The sequence below is a fragment of the Pleurodeles waltl genome, chromosome 3_1 (assembly GCF_031143425.1).
Source record: "Pleurodeles waltl isolate 20211129_DDA chromosome 3_1, aPleWal1.hap1.20221129, whole genome shotgun sequence".
Taxonomy (NCBI): domain Eukaryota; kingdom Metazoa; phylum Chordata; class Amphibia; order Caudata; family Salamandridae; genus Pleurodeles; species Pleurodeles waltl.
In genome coordinates, this window is record NC_090440.1 from 401,898,271 (window position 1) to 401,913,179 (window position 14,909).

Consider the following 14,909-nt stretch of genomic DNA (forward strand, 5'->3'; position numbering starts at 1 on the left):
AGAATGGTGGGTGGGGTGGGGCGGGGCGGGGTGGGGCGGGAGCTCAGGACATTGTGAAGGATGTTCACCACTGTACTGATCTATCCAGTTCCAAGCTTCCTTAGGATCTGTGAAAAATGTAGTAGTGTCATTGTAGATTACCTTCAAGCATGCTGGAAATAATAAGGAATATTGGACCCCAATCTAGTGGAGGTGGCACTTGACCTGCAGGAACAAGGTCAGCCTCTGTTGCACCATACTGGTGTAGTCTGGAAAGAGCATCACTGTTTTGTCCTCAATTTGCAATGGGCCTGCCAGCCTACCCGCTTGGAGGATGGTATCCCGGACTCAATAGTGTAAAAGCTTGACCAACATGGGGTGTGGTGGCACCCCTGGGGGTGGGGCAGCAGACCAGGACTCTATGAGCCCTCTCCAGTGTGTGAAAGGGGTTCAGGCCCATCAGTGAATGTTTTGAATCATTGCACTAGGTAGGGGATGGGGCCTGGCCCTCAATACCCTCTGGCAGCGCCAGTATCCTGATGTCGCTCCTTCAAAAACGCCCCTTTGCATCCTCCATTCAGTTTTCAAGCTGTTGGATCCTGACTGGCAGGTCTTTGAGTGTGGCTCGAGTGTAAAGAGTCCTTCTGAAACTCTGTCTGCAAATTTGCAGTGATCATCTTGCAAGAAACTAAATTCGCTGGTTAGTGTTCCAAATCGGGTTTCCATAGAAACTCTGGAGTACTTGACAGTCACTAGTAATTGGCCCAACTTGTCAGGCATGGCAAATGATGAAGACTCCCCCATAATTAGGGTGTCTGGCACTATTAAGGGAGGAAGGTTGAAAGTCGGAGGTGATGCTGGCGTGGTAGAATACAGCTGGTCCATTGTGGCTGCCTGAGAGGCACCGGGGCTAACCTGCAGCAAAGGGGGAAGAGGACAGGGACCTCACCAGCATATTCTGCAGAGGGAAGGAAGTGGTGGAGGCAGCGATCCACACTCAAGGAAGTGATCTGTTGTCACCCAAGCCTCATCTGCTGCATGAAGCGCAGCTCAAAAGGTTTCCATTGCTTAGTCGCGGTCCCTAAGGGACCTCAACATGTTCCAGGCTTCAGACCAGTCCCGAGCAGCAGGGTATTACAAAAGTCTCTACAACCTGCTGAGTGTTTTCCAAAAATTGCAAGTTTATTTCCCCACTATTGTTGTAGCTGTGACTGTTCTGACTGCGAAGTATAACAGCGGGCCCCCCCTGGGGCAGAGTACAAGTCTGAGGCCTCCTCCCTGTCTCAGCTTACCCAAAGGCTCCTGATATTGATGGAGGCAGGCATGCTAACAGCTAGGTCCTCTGCACTGCTGCTAAGGCGATGGCACAGATTCAGCATCCTGTGAAGTAGGTCTCTACCCACCCCATATCCCTCTCAGTGTCTCTTATGGTGTTTAGCGGTATAGAACTCACCCTGCTGCCAGTTGTTGCAATAGAGATAGCGTTGCAGGTACTGTGGTAGAAGACGGGCCCATTCCACAGTAGTAGTAGGTCTAAGTGTGCTGAGGGGAGGGGTTAAATAGCCCCCAAGAGGAGGTAGTGTGCCCGTCAATATAACATAGTTGCTGCTCTTCGGGCTGCTTAGCGCTGATCGGGCTGCAAAACCTCACCGTCAGAGTTGATGAATGTCCCAGAGTCTGATTGGCACAGGAGCAGGTAGAAAGGGATCTGGGCTTGGAAGAAATGTTCAGCTTCCGCTGGTTGGGCAGAGGCAGTGTTTATTCAAGCTTTAGGGGGTGGGGGGCCATTCTCAGGGAGGCCCCCCTCGCTGGAGTCAAATCTGGATGGCTTGCGCCCCCTCAGCAACAAGCACTGCCTCCGGGGCATTCAGAGGCCAACATGGAGGTTCCAGATGGCAAGCCGAAGGGCAGAGGCTCCAATGGGCGGTGAGAGGTCTGCAGGCTAGGAAGGAGTGTCGATCTTGCAGGGTGGCTGTGCAGGGGCTCCCCGGCTGACCCTCCAATGTGCAGAGCCATCTGGTACAGGAGAATGTGCGTTGGCTTCATGGGTAGGGAGGCGCTCTCCAAGAGCAGCTGGCGATGGCATTGCTGCGTGGTCTACAACAATGCTGTGAGGCCTCGAACCAGCTCTGGTCAGCTCCCTAAATTATGTTGGCACAATCATGTAAGTGGTGGTGCAGATCACCGGGCCAACAGCTTATATTAAAAAAAATTGTGCAAGCGAAGAGGTGGAGCAATAACAAGTCGCGTCTGCCATGATGGCCTGCTTGGCCACGTCCTCGCGCAGCTTAGAATATTCTTTTGCACAGATTTGACCAATAAAATAAATTCTAAGCCACATTTTTTCATAATTGAGCCTGCAGATTTTCTAAACAGATTTTGGTTTCATTTTTTCTTGTTGAATTAAGCCAAACTGTACTTATGGCTTAACAAAATGTTGGTTTATTTCAGCTTAGGCTGTCCTGTCAAGCACCCATAATCCTGCCAATAGAAGCAGGAATCTCACACTGACTGACCAACCCTTACCAAGGTTAAAGCATGCAAATGCCTCACTACACATGTTTTAAGACTGCATTACTCATGATGCAGAAGCCAAACAAATATTTACTACACATCTTACCCTTTATAGTACATTATACAACTGACATACAAACATGCACTATGCTTTCCATTATACATATTTTATACAGATTAGGACTTAAAAGAGATATTTCTAAAAAATGTTCTGGTACATGACTATGTTCAACCTCCAATTTTCACCTATGGTTATCTTAGAATAAATCATTATTAACCTCTTACATTCTGATTTCAAAGCTATGACATTTTCCTTACCGTCATGACATTTTCCTTTCCATCATCAGACACAGAACCTGCTTTTACCGTTACAATATTCATACAAACCTTAAAAACTTTCAAGGATGTGGAACAAACATATGTAGGACATGGTAACACTTCTAGTATTTTCACTCTCTAACCGGTTCCCCTCTTGTACATCCAATCCAACTCCCCCCACGCTCCTATTTCCTAACATAAAACATATGGTATTTCTCTTGTTTTTTCTCCACACATTCCTTGTTCTCTTCCATATTCACTTTTTCCATAAATTCTACTCAATTCTTTTATCAATTTTGGCCTAGTTTTTCTACTCCTCATTACATTACAATGTATATGTTCAGTTGTGTAATGCTTGAGTATTTTGTGAGCTCACATCAAATCACTCACGTATTCTTCCACGTGGTAAATTGTTGACATCCGCTAGCTGGATACTGTTTGTTTTTCATTCTGTTTGTTCTCTCAACAAATCCATTAAATCTGTGACTGTACAAACAGTTCTTTTATACTTATTCTCTCTTCTCTAAGGTAATTCTTCATAACCTCTGACTAAAACTGCACTCCAATGTCAGAGATAATATAGTCCATACAACCCTTCGTTCGTTAATCTTTTTATATGAATTGTATCACATTCTGGTTATTGACATCACTCAAAAATTCAAATTCAAATTGTTTGAAGTGACACTCAACCACAACTATTTAAGCTCTGTGGTACATTCCCAACTTGTCAATAGGACCCATTCTGTCAACTGCCACTTTCATCCATGGCTTAGTAGTGTATTCAATCTGTTGTACGTTGCTCCGATTTGTGAACTTGATCACTATTTCCATCATATAATCATATATTTTTCAACCACTTCTTCCACCTATTTATCCCTAGTTGGATACTAATATTGTTTCCTTATTTTAACTTTTGCTATTCTGTGACCCACAAGCTCCAACTGTGCCACTGATCAGCCAAGTCTATTAATTTGGATGTCTCTCAAAGGCTGCTTTCATATTCAGTGACTTTGTCTTCCACCAGTTTCAATTTTTTTGAAACCTATGTTGTTGAATTTCTATCACCCAACCCCAAGGACATATTGTTTGGGTCAAAGACAAGCAGCTTACATATTTTTTTGTTCACCGGGCAAGTGGGTCCAGCCAAATCTTCCGGTACACACCACTGTATGCTCGACCTTCTATTTTTATCTAAGGTTATCTTTGATTCCAGCCCTGTAGATGGACTTAGTCACATTTCTTCTGCTATGTATAATTTAGGCAAAGGGAGACTGAAAATCACCAGGGAGAGTTGGCAAGATCTTGATGACCATGTCCAAGAGAGGGTGTGTATAGTGGCCCAAGTAAATTGTTCATTGACAGAGGGTTAAATAAGTGGAAGAGAAAAATCTTTTGCCTACAGCATCAATTGTTTTGGACATCCTATATGGAGGAGGCATGTGAAAAGCATTAGGTTTCACCTAGGTTGCCAAGACCTGTACAAAAAGACCCTGAAGAGTGGGATGTTGAGTCAGGAAGGACATTTCCTTAAAAGCAGTGCCAAGCAATCGGACGTCTCACAGGTAGTGCCAAGCAAAACTTTTGAACCAGACTGCCACAAGAGACTTCCTCAGGACTTTGTTAAGTGGCAGCAAGGCTTTTGCTATTGATAGTCCAGGTTGTAAAATCTTAATCCGCATGTTTACTTATGTTTTCACTATGGAGAACCATACATCCAAGACTTCAGCAGCCCTGGAAAAGAAGCACTCTCTTCACAAGAGGGGACCAATGGTAAATCTAATTCTGAATGAGTTAAAGTGTCAAACCACACAAATTCTGAAGGTTAAGGTCGAGGCAAGAATCAAAATAATGAGGGGGTAGTTCATTTTTCACTTCCTCATCCATCATCATTGTCATAGTGGGAAACCTGTTTAAGTCCCCAGGCTGCATTAGAATTAGGGTCAAAAATGCATTCCAATCTCCAACAATACTAGGGTTGAGATAATGGAACAGTAGATGATTCCGCCCCAGCAACAGGCTGTGTTTTAGTTTTTTCTATTGTGACAGTGGCCGAGATGTTGATGAAGTAACCTCGAGATCAGACACGGGGATGGAGACCATCATCATAATCATTATTGTGTAAATACTTAAAATCATAACAAAAATGCTGATGCATCGACTTAAAAGGTTTAACATTAAACATTGCTTATTAAAAACAATAACAAACACAATGCTTTTAGTCTGAAACAAATCAGCCTTATCACATGTAATTTAGTACGCATAAAGGGGCGTGCTATGCACAGGCATAGAATAAGTGTCAGATACAACTAGTGCACATGTATCCCACTTTGGCATAACCAACAGTAACCAAGCAATTTGATGAAATACCCCAGAATAAGGCTCCTGCAAATAATGCTACCAGATACTCAAACCTTAGTTTACCATAGCCATTCTTAAAGTAGAAAGCTTTCAATATAAAGTGTCATGTGCTGGTCGTAATGTGTTGGTAGGCATACCAGTGGTATAGTGCAGTTTGCCCAAATAGAAGCTATCCCTATACTTATTTATCTGGCAAGCAAGATATTTACTTGAAGTGCCACATGCTAGAACTAAAGTGCACAGATAACATACATAAAAGTGAAATGTACCCTATGGTTAAAATATCCCATAGTAGATACAAACTATTCCTTAAGAATGCCACATGCTAAATCAAGAGCAGCACATTAGCAGTATGCGTGACAAAAGAGTGCACTGGACCCTGTGAAAACAATATCATGAAATATAACCAAGGTGCATCAGATCATAAATTCCATTAGCTTTCTCACTAAATTGCTGAGGGGTAATCAAAACTTCAGCACCTCAGCTGGCGGGCGGCAGGCAGAAATCTCCCAGCTTCAGCAAAAACTTCCCTGTCTATGCTAGTTCCATTGGCACAGCAGTAGTATAGATGTATACCAATGCATCTTTACAAGTCTACATCCCATTTTTCAAAAAGATTGATCTTCGAAGCCCTCGCCTCTGGTGTACCAATGCAGGACAACCAGAAACAATTTGCACAGCTGATTCTGAATGATATTGACAGACACCATTGCTCTTGGCAAGTAGTATTGTTTTTCCAATGTAGCCTGTTCTCCCATATGGGCAGGGTTAGAAGCCTGGTCCACAAAATATTCTGAAGGGCTTTCCTTCCCAACGCCGCTTTCAGATATGGCTGGCAAGAGATGTCCTCATGCGATTTAGCAAGGTCCTTTGCACCCAGGGTGGTTCTAATTTGTTGTATATCCTGCTCCCTTGAAACGCGCTTGCCTTGAACATTTATCATCCTCTTTAATCTATCCACTTTTATCAATGGATCCATTGTGCACTCTAGGGGCATATTTAATGATGCTCTAGCACTGCTCAAAACCTTTGCCCAACTGCTCTTTGAGTCCAAAAATATCACATTCAGTGCACCTCTCAGTGAATCTGGACCCGCCTGATCACATAATAGTAATTAGGTCTTTTTCACACTCTGTGTCCAAATTCACAAGATTGAATTCTAGCCAGATCAATTTGCACTGAGTTGAGTTTGGGATATTAAATATTTTCTTGCATGCCACTGTATGGCATTGTGCTAATGACTCTGTAGGCATGCCACGGAACGCCAGGTGACCATAGGTTATCGTTGGTAATAATTTAGCCCGCAGAACTCGTCAGATCACCTCTGCCGAGTGACTGTGCAATTTATGATTTATTTGGATTAGTGTGTACCTGGTCTTGGCTACTATATCCGCCAATGCCTTAGCCTGCAAGGTGGATTTACCTGTGTCTGATAGCCAGGCACCTAGGTATGTTATCTCCTTTTCAGTTACTGTCATCCGCGACTACTCCAGGCCATCAAGGTTATTTCCTAGTGCCTGGTTTTGTCCAGATCGATGTAGAGTCCTGTTACATAGGCCTCCCATTTATTCGCCGGAACGGCGTCCTCCTTTGGGCTCCGGTTAGAAGCCTTCTGACATATCCCCAAAATTCCCTGGTCCTGCTAGGCACTAACAGGAAGTATATGTGTTTCCATTCCTCCTCTACTGGTTTTCATTTTTTCATGTGATTTTCTTGCTTCTTTCAGCATGCTTTCCGTTCGAGAGCTCTTCTCTCTAAGCGCTCAACCAGGCAGCACTTCCTTTTGCTTTTTTTAAGTTCTTTGTTTTCAAAATAAGACAGTGGCTTGCTTCTTAGGCCTAACATTTGCCAGTTTCAAAACTTACGTACAATTAAAGCTTCATATAGCTCCTTCATGATTACTGCCCAGCATATCTTAATTCCAGTGGTCTGAAGAGCATGTACTAGTTTTCACCCTAAATATCTAGCCCGACCTGCAACACCTCATTTAATTCTTTTTACAAATGTACCAACACTGATGGAGAGTATCTGGCCTGCAGGATTGTATTCCCCATGCATCGTCACACACACTACCCATGATGGATATTGGGTGATGGTCACTTTGGGTTCTGTGTTGGACTTGATCCCTTACGCATTTGGAGCTTCTTAGTAAGGAAGATATAGTCTATTGTAGAGATGTTTTTGAAGGTGGGCATTGTTTTAGCCTCAACAGGGCCTTTTTGATCAGCGGACCCCAAGTCAAATTCGATCATGCAGGCTTCCAAGATGTTTCGGCAACGGTCCCCTCTGCTTATCTCAGGATGACCCATATCATCAGTATTAAAGTATCCAACCACAAGGCACTCATTCCCCCAGACGCTTGTAAAAAAAACTCCTAGTATGTCAGTCATCTTCATTGCATAGGCTACTTTCACATCCAATTGTGGGTTAACATAGAGGTTTACCACTATGATTGAGGTGGAGATTCTAGCTATTACTAAGCAATTTATTCTAAGGTTCCGCATGTCATGTATGCTGTCGCTCCACACCTATATTAATACTCATAGATCTAATTTCACAGATACGGAAAGACCACTCATTTGTTTTCCAAATAGATGTTTCTTATATGCCACTTTATGGATGGCTTGAGAGCTAGGAATGGAGCTAAGCATTGTCGACCATGTTTCCTGCAGCGTAAGATGTCACCGCTTTGAAGGAATTCCAAGGAATCATTATTTGCTAGGACCAAATTAAGGCCAGCTACATTACAATTTATTATCCTAATTGTGGCTCTTGACGCCTTCTCCCTTTGCCCCACAACGCTAGGAGTTCCTCAAACCCTCTGGTAGTAGGGCTGTTGATAACCAGACTCAATCTGTTGGCTCTCTATATGTGAAGGCTGATGGTTCTGCTGTACCCTATCTCAGGAATCCTTTGTCAACTCTACTATGATCTTTTTTTCCCAGGACTGGAGATTAGTTAATCTGGTTCCTCTCAAAACACTTTTCGGAGATTTTCGTTACACTAAATGATGTAATCTTTGTGATACAATGTGGGAATATTTTTCCATTACTGGGTTGTTTATGAACATACCCCAGTCTTTTAGTTGCTCCTTTCCTGCAACATATTTTGGACATTAGCTGTATCTGCCCATTCAATCAGTATAGACTTCCTTTAGCTAATCCAAGGGTAGTTCTTAAATTGCACTGATATCAAGTGTGCCACTGTAAGATAGGAAAGTGAACGTATGCTCTTAAAGAGAAGCAAGATGTTCCATCGACTTAATTTTTCACAATGCCCTCTCAATTCAAATCCAGGGGTGAAAATCAATAAGGCAGGTGAGGATGTCGTCCATTTTTCCTCCTTTTCTCCATGTTCCATACCATGTGAGAGGCCACCATCTGCACTTTTATGTTCATGGATCCATGTCTGATGTTTTCATGAGTCCTGTACGGTCTGAATTGTCTCAACAGGCCTAATAATATTAGCTTGTTACATGTCTGTTCAATCAAATGAAGCGGTCTCCCTCACTATGACTACCTGTGGGGTGACTGCAGCATATCTCTCGTAGAGTTCCTCACTACCTGCCATTTGGTCAATTCTATCCCCCTGGCCTATTCTGTTCTGGTGTCCCAGCTGCAGTCCATTTGAGTACCCACGGGATGAATATCAGCCAGCACTGCAATTTATCTAGCAGTCTCAGGTGGCACAATATTCTGGTCAGCTAGATGCACTCTTGCTTGCCCAGCAGGAGTATCATTGGAGCTAAAGTTCACCACCTACAAATATGTTCTTACTAAGGGGTTTTATGATGAATGAGGTAATGTCTGGATAGACCTTTCCTCGTTTTTTTCTATGCCTTCATCTGACTGTAGACCTAAGCCAGAAGAGTTGCTTTCATTCAGGCATATTGAGTTTTTAGCTTCAGATGGCTGTTTAGAGGTTTGTTGTTTTGTTTGAAAGATAGGATAATTTCCCTGACCCTTTAAGCTACTGTCCTTTCCAGACCCTACCCCATTGACTAAGGTACTCAGTACAGTCAATGCGGTCACTATCTTATTTTGCATAGTATAAATCAACTTGCTTATCTTTTTACAATTTTTCAGTGATTTCCACAGTTTTTTCTTTTCTCGTCTGGAGAACTGTCTTCCTTCTGCACCCACTTCCAGTTCTTTTGACTCTTGATCCTAATTGAATGACACATCTTCAATGGCTAAATTGGAGCTGGTGTTACCGTTATTGGCCATAATTTGTCTTCAATGGGCCGGTGAAATCTGGTGCTTAATTTCTCCGTGAGGCCTGCTGGTTCTCCGGGTTCCAATGTTTCGCTGTCACAAACATGGGAGAGGCAACCCTAAGAGCTTACAGGTTCATCAGTCATTCATACGGGTTGAGCCTAGAATGCAGTATGTTTCTTAGGGAAGGTCTGTTGTGCAGTTTCTTCAGACAGATGCAGATCAATTCTTCTGAGAAAAGATCCCACTATTGGAGAATTAAAGTAGTTGAAGACAGGCCTATAGTGCACAGATGTGAACATCTAATTGTGAAGCAGTTATGGGAGGTCATACACATTTTTGCCACACTAGACAAAGTCCTCCATAAACAAATGTTTTCTGAGCAAGTTTTTTAGCATAGCCACATACAGTGGACAAACACCTAGTTGAGGCAAAGGGCACAGCACCCACGGCTGCCACAGGGAGTGAGAGGGAGATCAGGAACAGGAAGAATTTGCAGACTGGGTTACAGAAGCAGTGAGCGCTATGCTTTATTTCTCCCCTGCAAGAATTTAATTTTTAAGTTACTGGGGTGCCTGAACATTAGACATGTGGTTGCTTCAGTTGGTGCAAAGAATAAGGATAGAGTTTTATTGTACCCCGAAGCAGTTTATAAGACCAAGAGCAGTCCATTATCCACAGGAAAAAAGGCACCTTAAAACGGAAGAGATGCTGGATCTCGCAATGGGACAATAGTTTGTTCCTTCATACATACACACTGCTTTCTCAGTAATTTATTTATTAATTGAAAGAGGGTAAATGTACCTTCAATTAGATACTCAACAATAACGTAATTGGATGTCAAAAGTAGTTCTGAAGGATAACCAGATAGTTGTTACAATCATCGCACCACAAAGGAAATGACTCCTGTTGGCTTGGTAGGTTCAAGAATGGGATTTGCATCAATTACGTTGAACATCTTCTCCACTCTGTTTTGCTTTAAGAAACATCTGAAGTGATCAGGTTTCCAAGTAGAAGGGTGACTTCCTGGGATTCCCCACAGACTTCGTACTCCGTTCTGGTCAATATGTGCCTACCAGCAACAAAACTGCAAGCCATAAGTAACCAACTCTGAGTGTTTTAAAGGTCTGGTAGGTGTCCGTCCTGGCAGGCTGGGTGTGGAAGTGCACTGTTATTTTGCCAGGATTTAGTATTCTTTAAAGAAGTATGTCTTCAGTTCCTTCACATTTATATTTCGCACACTTTCAAGGCTTCTGATTTATAATATCTATATGGAGCCTCATTGCTCAATTCATATCACTGTCAATATTGTTGATTTCTGTGAACATTTAATAAAAAGCTTACCGAAAAAATAGTTATGTCTTCAGCCCTTTCATAATTAGAGCAGAGGTGGGGCAGTCCTTCTAGTTATGTGGATGTTGTTTAGGAATGTGTTCCCTCATGAGGTTTTTTTGTAAGATTCGCTAATGTGTCATCCATTCTGCTACAGGAGCAGGTTCTTGCTTCTGACAAGACTCTGACATCATGACCACAAGAGAGCAACATATTGCATGCATCTTTCTTTGACAGGAGCATTTTGCTAGAAAGCAAGATGGCATTAAATATGGCTTCACGTCCCTTGACCATGCTTGTGCACCTCCACTGGGAAATTATTTAGTCCTGTGACATTATTTACTGGAATATAATCGATCCTAGAACTGCTCCCTGCAAAATGAAGATGCCTGTATAAATGCCATCTTCCTCATGATGACACCTCAGATGATGGGCTATCTTTCTTCATCAAGAATTAAATCTAGAGGCAGAAAAAGCTATACAAAGACCCTATGCCTACGTGTGTTGCAGACCCTTTCACCCACATTATGGCTGCATTTAAAGTGGTTCTTATGTTATATTCCTTTTCCTAAGTGTTTGGTCACTAAACTGGATTCAACGTGCTAGGGAGAGGCAGCATATCACATCAAAAGAGACAGACTAAATCAGCAATTACTACTCTGCTGCCTTCAGAGCGTGTAGGACTACTGAAGCTGTCACTGTAGTTCAACACTCTGGTTTAGGCACACTTTGGACCCTGCATGCCTCATCCAAAGGGTGCTGCGTCCATTGATTGTGCTTAACATAGTCATTCTTGCTGGCCTGGGAGGTGCATGCTTTTATAATGTCAATCTGCTCTGACTGTCAACAACTCTCCTTACACAATAAAGGACACTTTCCTGCACCTCAACACTAATATGTGCTACCAATGGTTCATATGCTACATCCTGGAGCACAAAACATTTTGTGATCTTTACTGCTGTGGGACAACTACCCGGGTCTTGGTACACCTTGCTCTATTGTTTAAGACACATGATTTCAGGTATGGGTGAAAAATATTTCCTGTGCAGGTGCTTATTTAGCATGTATGTTATGCGCTGTGGAAGCTCATTGTCCATTCCCTCATGCTAACCCTTTCAAGATGCAGCTAGCTATCTGAACAGTTGCAGGACACCCATCTAATATCCTGTATCCTATTGGGGGTAGGTGATTCCAATCCATTTCACTACTACAACACAGGCGTCTTTTTTTCTGTGTGACACTTAATTGTGCTTTAGGCTAGTTTTAGAAAGGTAAGACATTCATAAATACAAATCAAAAGAGCATGATTTTGCAAAATAGTAAGATTTATTCAAAACTGCCACTCAAAGCACAAAGAAAAAAGCTTGCACTTATGGTGCACACAGAAAAGTTTAATGAAAGGAAATGTAGTTTGCTCATGTGTCTCTCAAAGGTTAGACGCCAACTGTTCTTAGTTTTTAAAAAGCCTGAGCTTGAAAAGGAAAGGAAGGTGTTGCCCTCACTGCCTAAATATAGTACTCAGATATAAGACTTCAAAGGTGTATTCCCACATTGTTTGCATTAGCCACATATTTATTTAATAATTTCTACCAAGTACACCTGAAGGAACGTTTTAGCATTAAGGAAAGGAAAAGCTCGCATTGAAATAATCTGAGCACAATAACAGAGAACGCAAAAACTTGTTCCAGGCAAACAATGTGATTTTAATGTGGTTGCTGACTGCAGTGGCTTCCTAATGGCCCAGACGTTACTAGGAACTTAATTCTAATACTAGAGGGTAGGAGTCAAATGAGAATATGAACAGGATTCCCAGTCTCGAGGCATTTGGGCACGTACAAAATATGAAACATCAAAGTAGGTCTGGTTAACCAACTTAGCAGCAAGTCATCCATCCAAAAAGTGTCCATGTGCTTCTATTGGCTTGAGTCATACAGCTAACCAAAGTAAGAACAATTCTAGCCATAGAAAGTTACGGATGTTACGGAAGCAAAGTACAAGTCCAATGCAAATGTATTTTTTCATACAAACTACTTTTCTTTAATAAACATTTCTTAAACTGTGTATGGGTCAATCCCCATCTTCTCGAATTTCTTTCAAGGTTAAAACCATCATTTTAATGAAAAAATATACATCCAGCTCTGGGATGTGTTTTTTAACCAACACAATACAGAGTAACAATTGCTTATTAGTAATTAGGAAAACTGATTACTAAATAAAACATAAATGGTTATAGTAACTCACACTGGGTATTATTTTGAGTTTTCTCCCGTTCTTCGCTGCTACAGTAGTTTTTATTTGTTATTTATGCAAAAGTTTCATTTTGGGAAGTACAAAGTCTTCTTTGGTAAACCTTTCGGATTTTCGGTACCCTGATCCCAACTTCCGCTAAAGACAACTAATAAACATTATGTTCCTGACGTTGTTTGAATTATTATTTGCAGATGTCTATACTTCATTTTAAAGCCCTGGCTTTCATGACTAAGAAAACGTCAATGTTATTGCACATGCAACAAATAGGAACAAAAGATCTATGGACACGTCAAGAAGAAAAGAAGCCTTCCACATGACCAACTACACTGTCCCATGAGATTGTTCACAGATTAACAATGCCGGAATCAGGGTACATCCAGAAACTGTCATTGTGTAAAATCACGCCAAAGAACTGCTTCTTGTTAACTTCAATTACTCTGAGGGAAGGCTCAGTCATGTCACATTCTTCAGGCAGTGTTTTTTTCATGGGACTTTGACAGTCTAACTTAAAGCTTGACACTCCTTAAAGCTGTTCAACAGTTACAGACATGTTTTGCTCTGGTTAGAGCCCGTGAGTATGGTTTAAGCTGACATTATGTGAAATTAACACACCAGAAATAAAGAGGCAATGGATGACAGCAGCAGAAATTGACCAAACTAGATATGGCCTGAGCTAGACATTCTTTCTTACCAATTCTTCTTCCTCCTCTTCCTCTTCCTCCTCCTCCTCTTCATCTTCACAGAATTGAACCTCGTTCAGATTCATGTTTGATTCCAAGAAGTCGGTCTCCTCATCTCGCGAACCAACAAAAAACCTTGGAGCAGAGCCGTCGCCCTCACTAGAGGGAGTCAAGGATGACATCACAGTCGAGTAGGCCTATCATCCCGCTCCGGAACCGTCATGCAAAAAACACAACAGGCGAAAAGTACATGTTTGCGAGGCCGCTAGTAATGACACAGGAGGTGTTTGGGAGCATCCCGAGATGGGTGAGTGTGAAGAGAGAGGCGGGGGAGCAGCGTGTGCCAGCGTGCCAGGAACGGCTGCGACAGGAAAGCCCTAATTACTGAAAGTCCATCAAGAGCCGGAGGTAACGAGCACCCAAAAGCTGACATCATGGGCCCACGCAGAGGTGCAAAACATGGCAGACGTAGACGACGGGTCCCGCTGGAGTAAAGACGGTCTCCACCAGCCCAGAAACCGAGGTCTGTAAAAAGAAAAACACACATATTAACAGGTGTAACCCAGTAATAGCGAGCGAGCAGCACAGAGCCAAATGGAGATTGGTGTCTGGCGCTGTACTTGTTTTGGCAATAAGTCAATCCATGCTGCAGGGCTGTACTCACTTTATCTCTCCACCCAATCATGTCTTACCCTCATCGTGCTAAAATATGTTCTGTTTAGAAAACCGCTATTAGCAGCGACGTGTCTAGAGAGAAAATAACACGTTCTGACCTTCACCTCCGCCTTTTCTCGTTTACTGTATGATTATTTACTAACGCTGAGCAATATGTGACTAAACACGGCGCCGAAGTGCAATCATCCACTGCTGCGGCACCGGCAGTGGGATTACATGCAACCTCGAATAGCGCAGAGGGGCTGCCCCGCTCGCTGTGTTCCTAAGAGCCATGCACGTCAAACAGAAACGTCAGGGCCGATGAGCCCCATCATTTATACAGCTTGAAGGTGATCCAAGGTAAACTTCCATGCACTGTGAAGACAACACAGGATACAGCATACTGGTCCCTAACTGCACCACCTGACTACGCAATCGTTACATAACGTGATGGGAAAGGGATAGCATTTCTTCCTTCCTTCCTGTGTCACTAGCAGGTCGTGTACAAAAAGAAAACACACGTTCAGGCCATACACTGAGCTGAGCACTGGGAGAGGTCTCTTCATGCAAGAACAGTCTGTACAGCATCACAAATATAGAATAGGAAATA

The 14,909-nt window shown here is 42.7% G+C and overlaps 1 protein-coding gene across 15 annotated transcripts in view; it reads right to left on the reverse strand.

The window, feature by feature from the left end:
- The window catches only part of PPIP5K1 (diphosphoinositol pentakisphosphate kinase 1), a 1,126,642-nt gene that overhangs the window by 941,809 nt on the left and 169,924 nt on the right, over positions 1-14,909 (reverse strand). For all 15 annotated transcript variants that reach the window (XM_069222621.1, XM_069222618.1, XM_069222612.1 and 12 more), the window contains one exon: positions 13,657-14,170. In XM_069222621.1, the coding sequence (XP_069078722.1) occupies positions 13,657-13,827 (171 nt within the window). In that variant the 5' untranslated portion in view covers positions 13,828-14,170. The remainder of the gene's footprint in view (positions 1-13,656; positions 14,171-14,909) is intronic.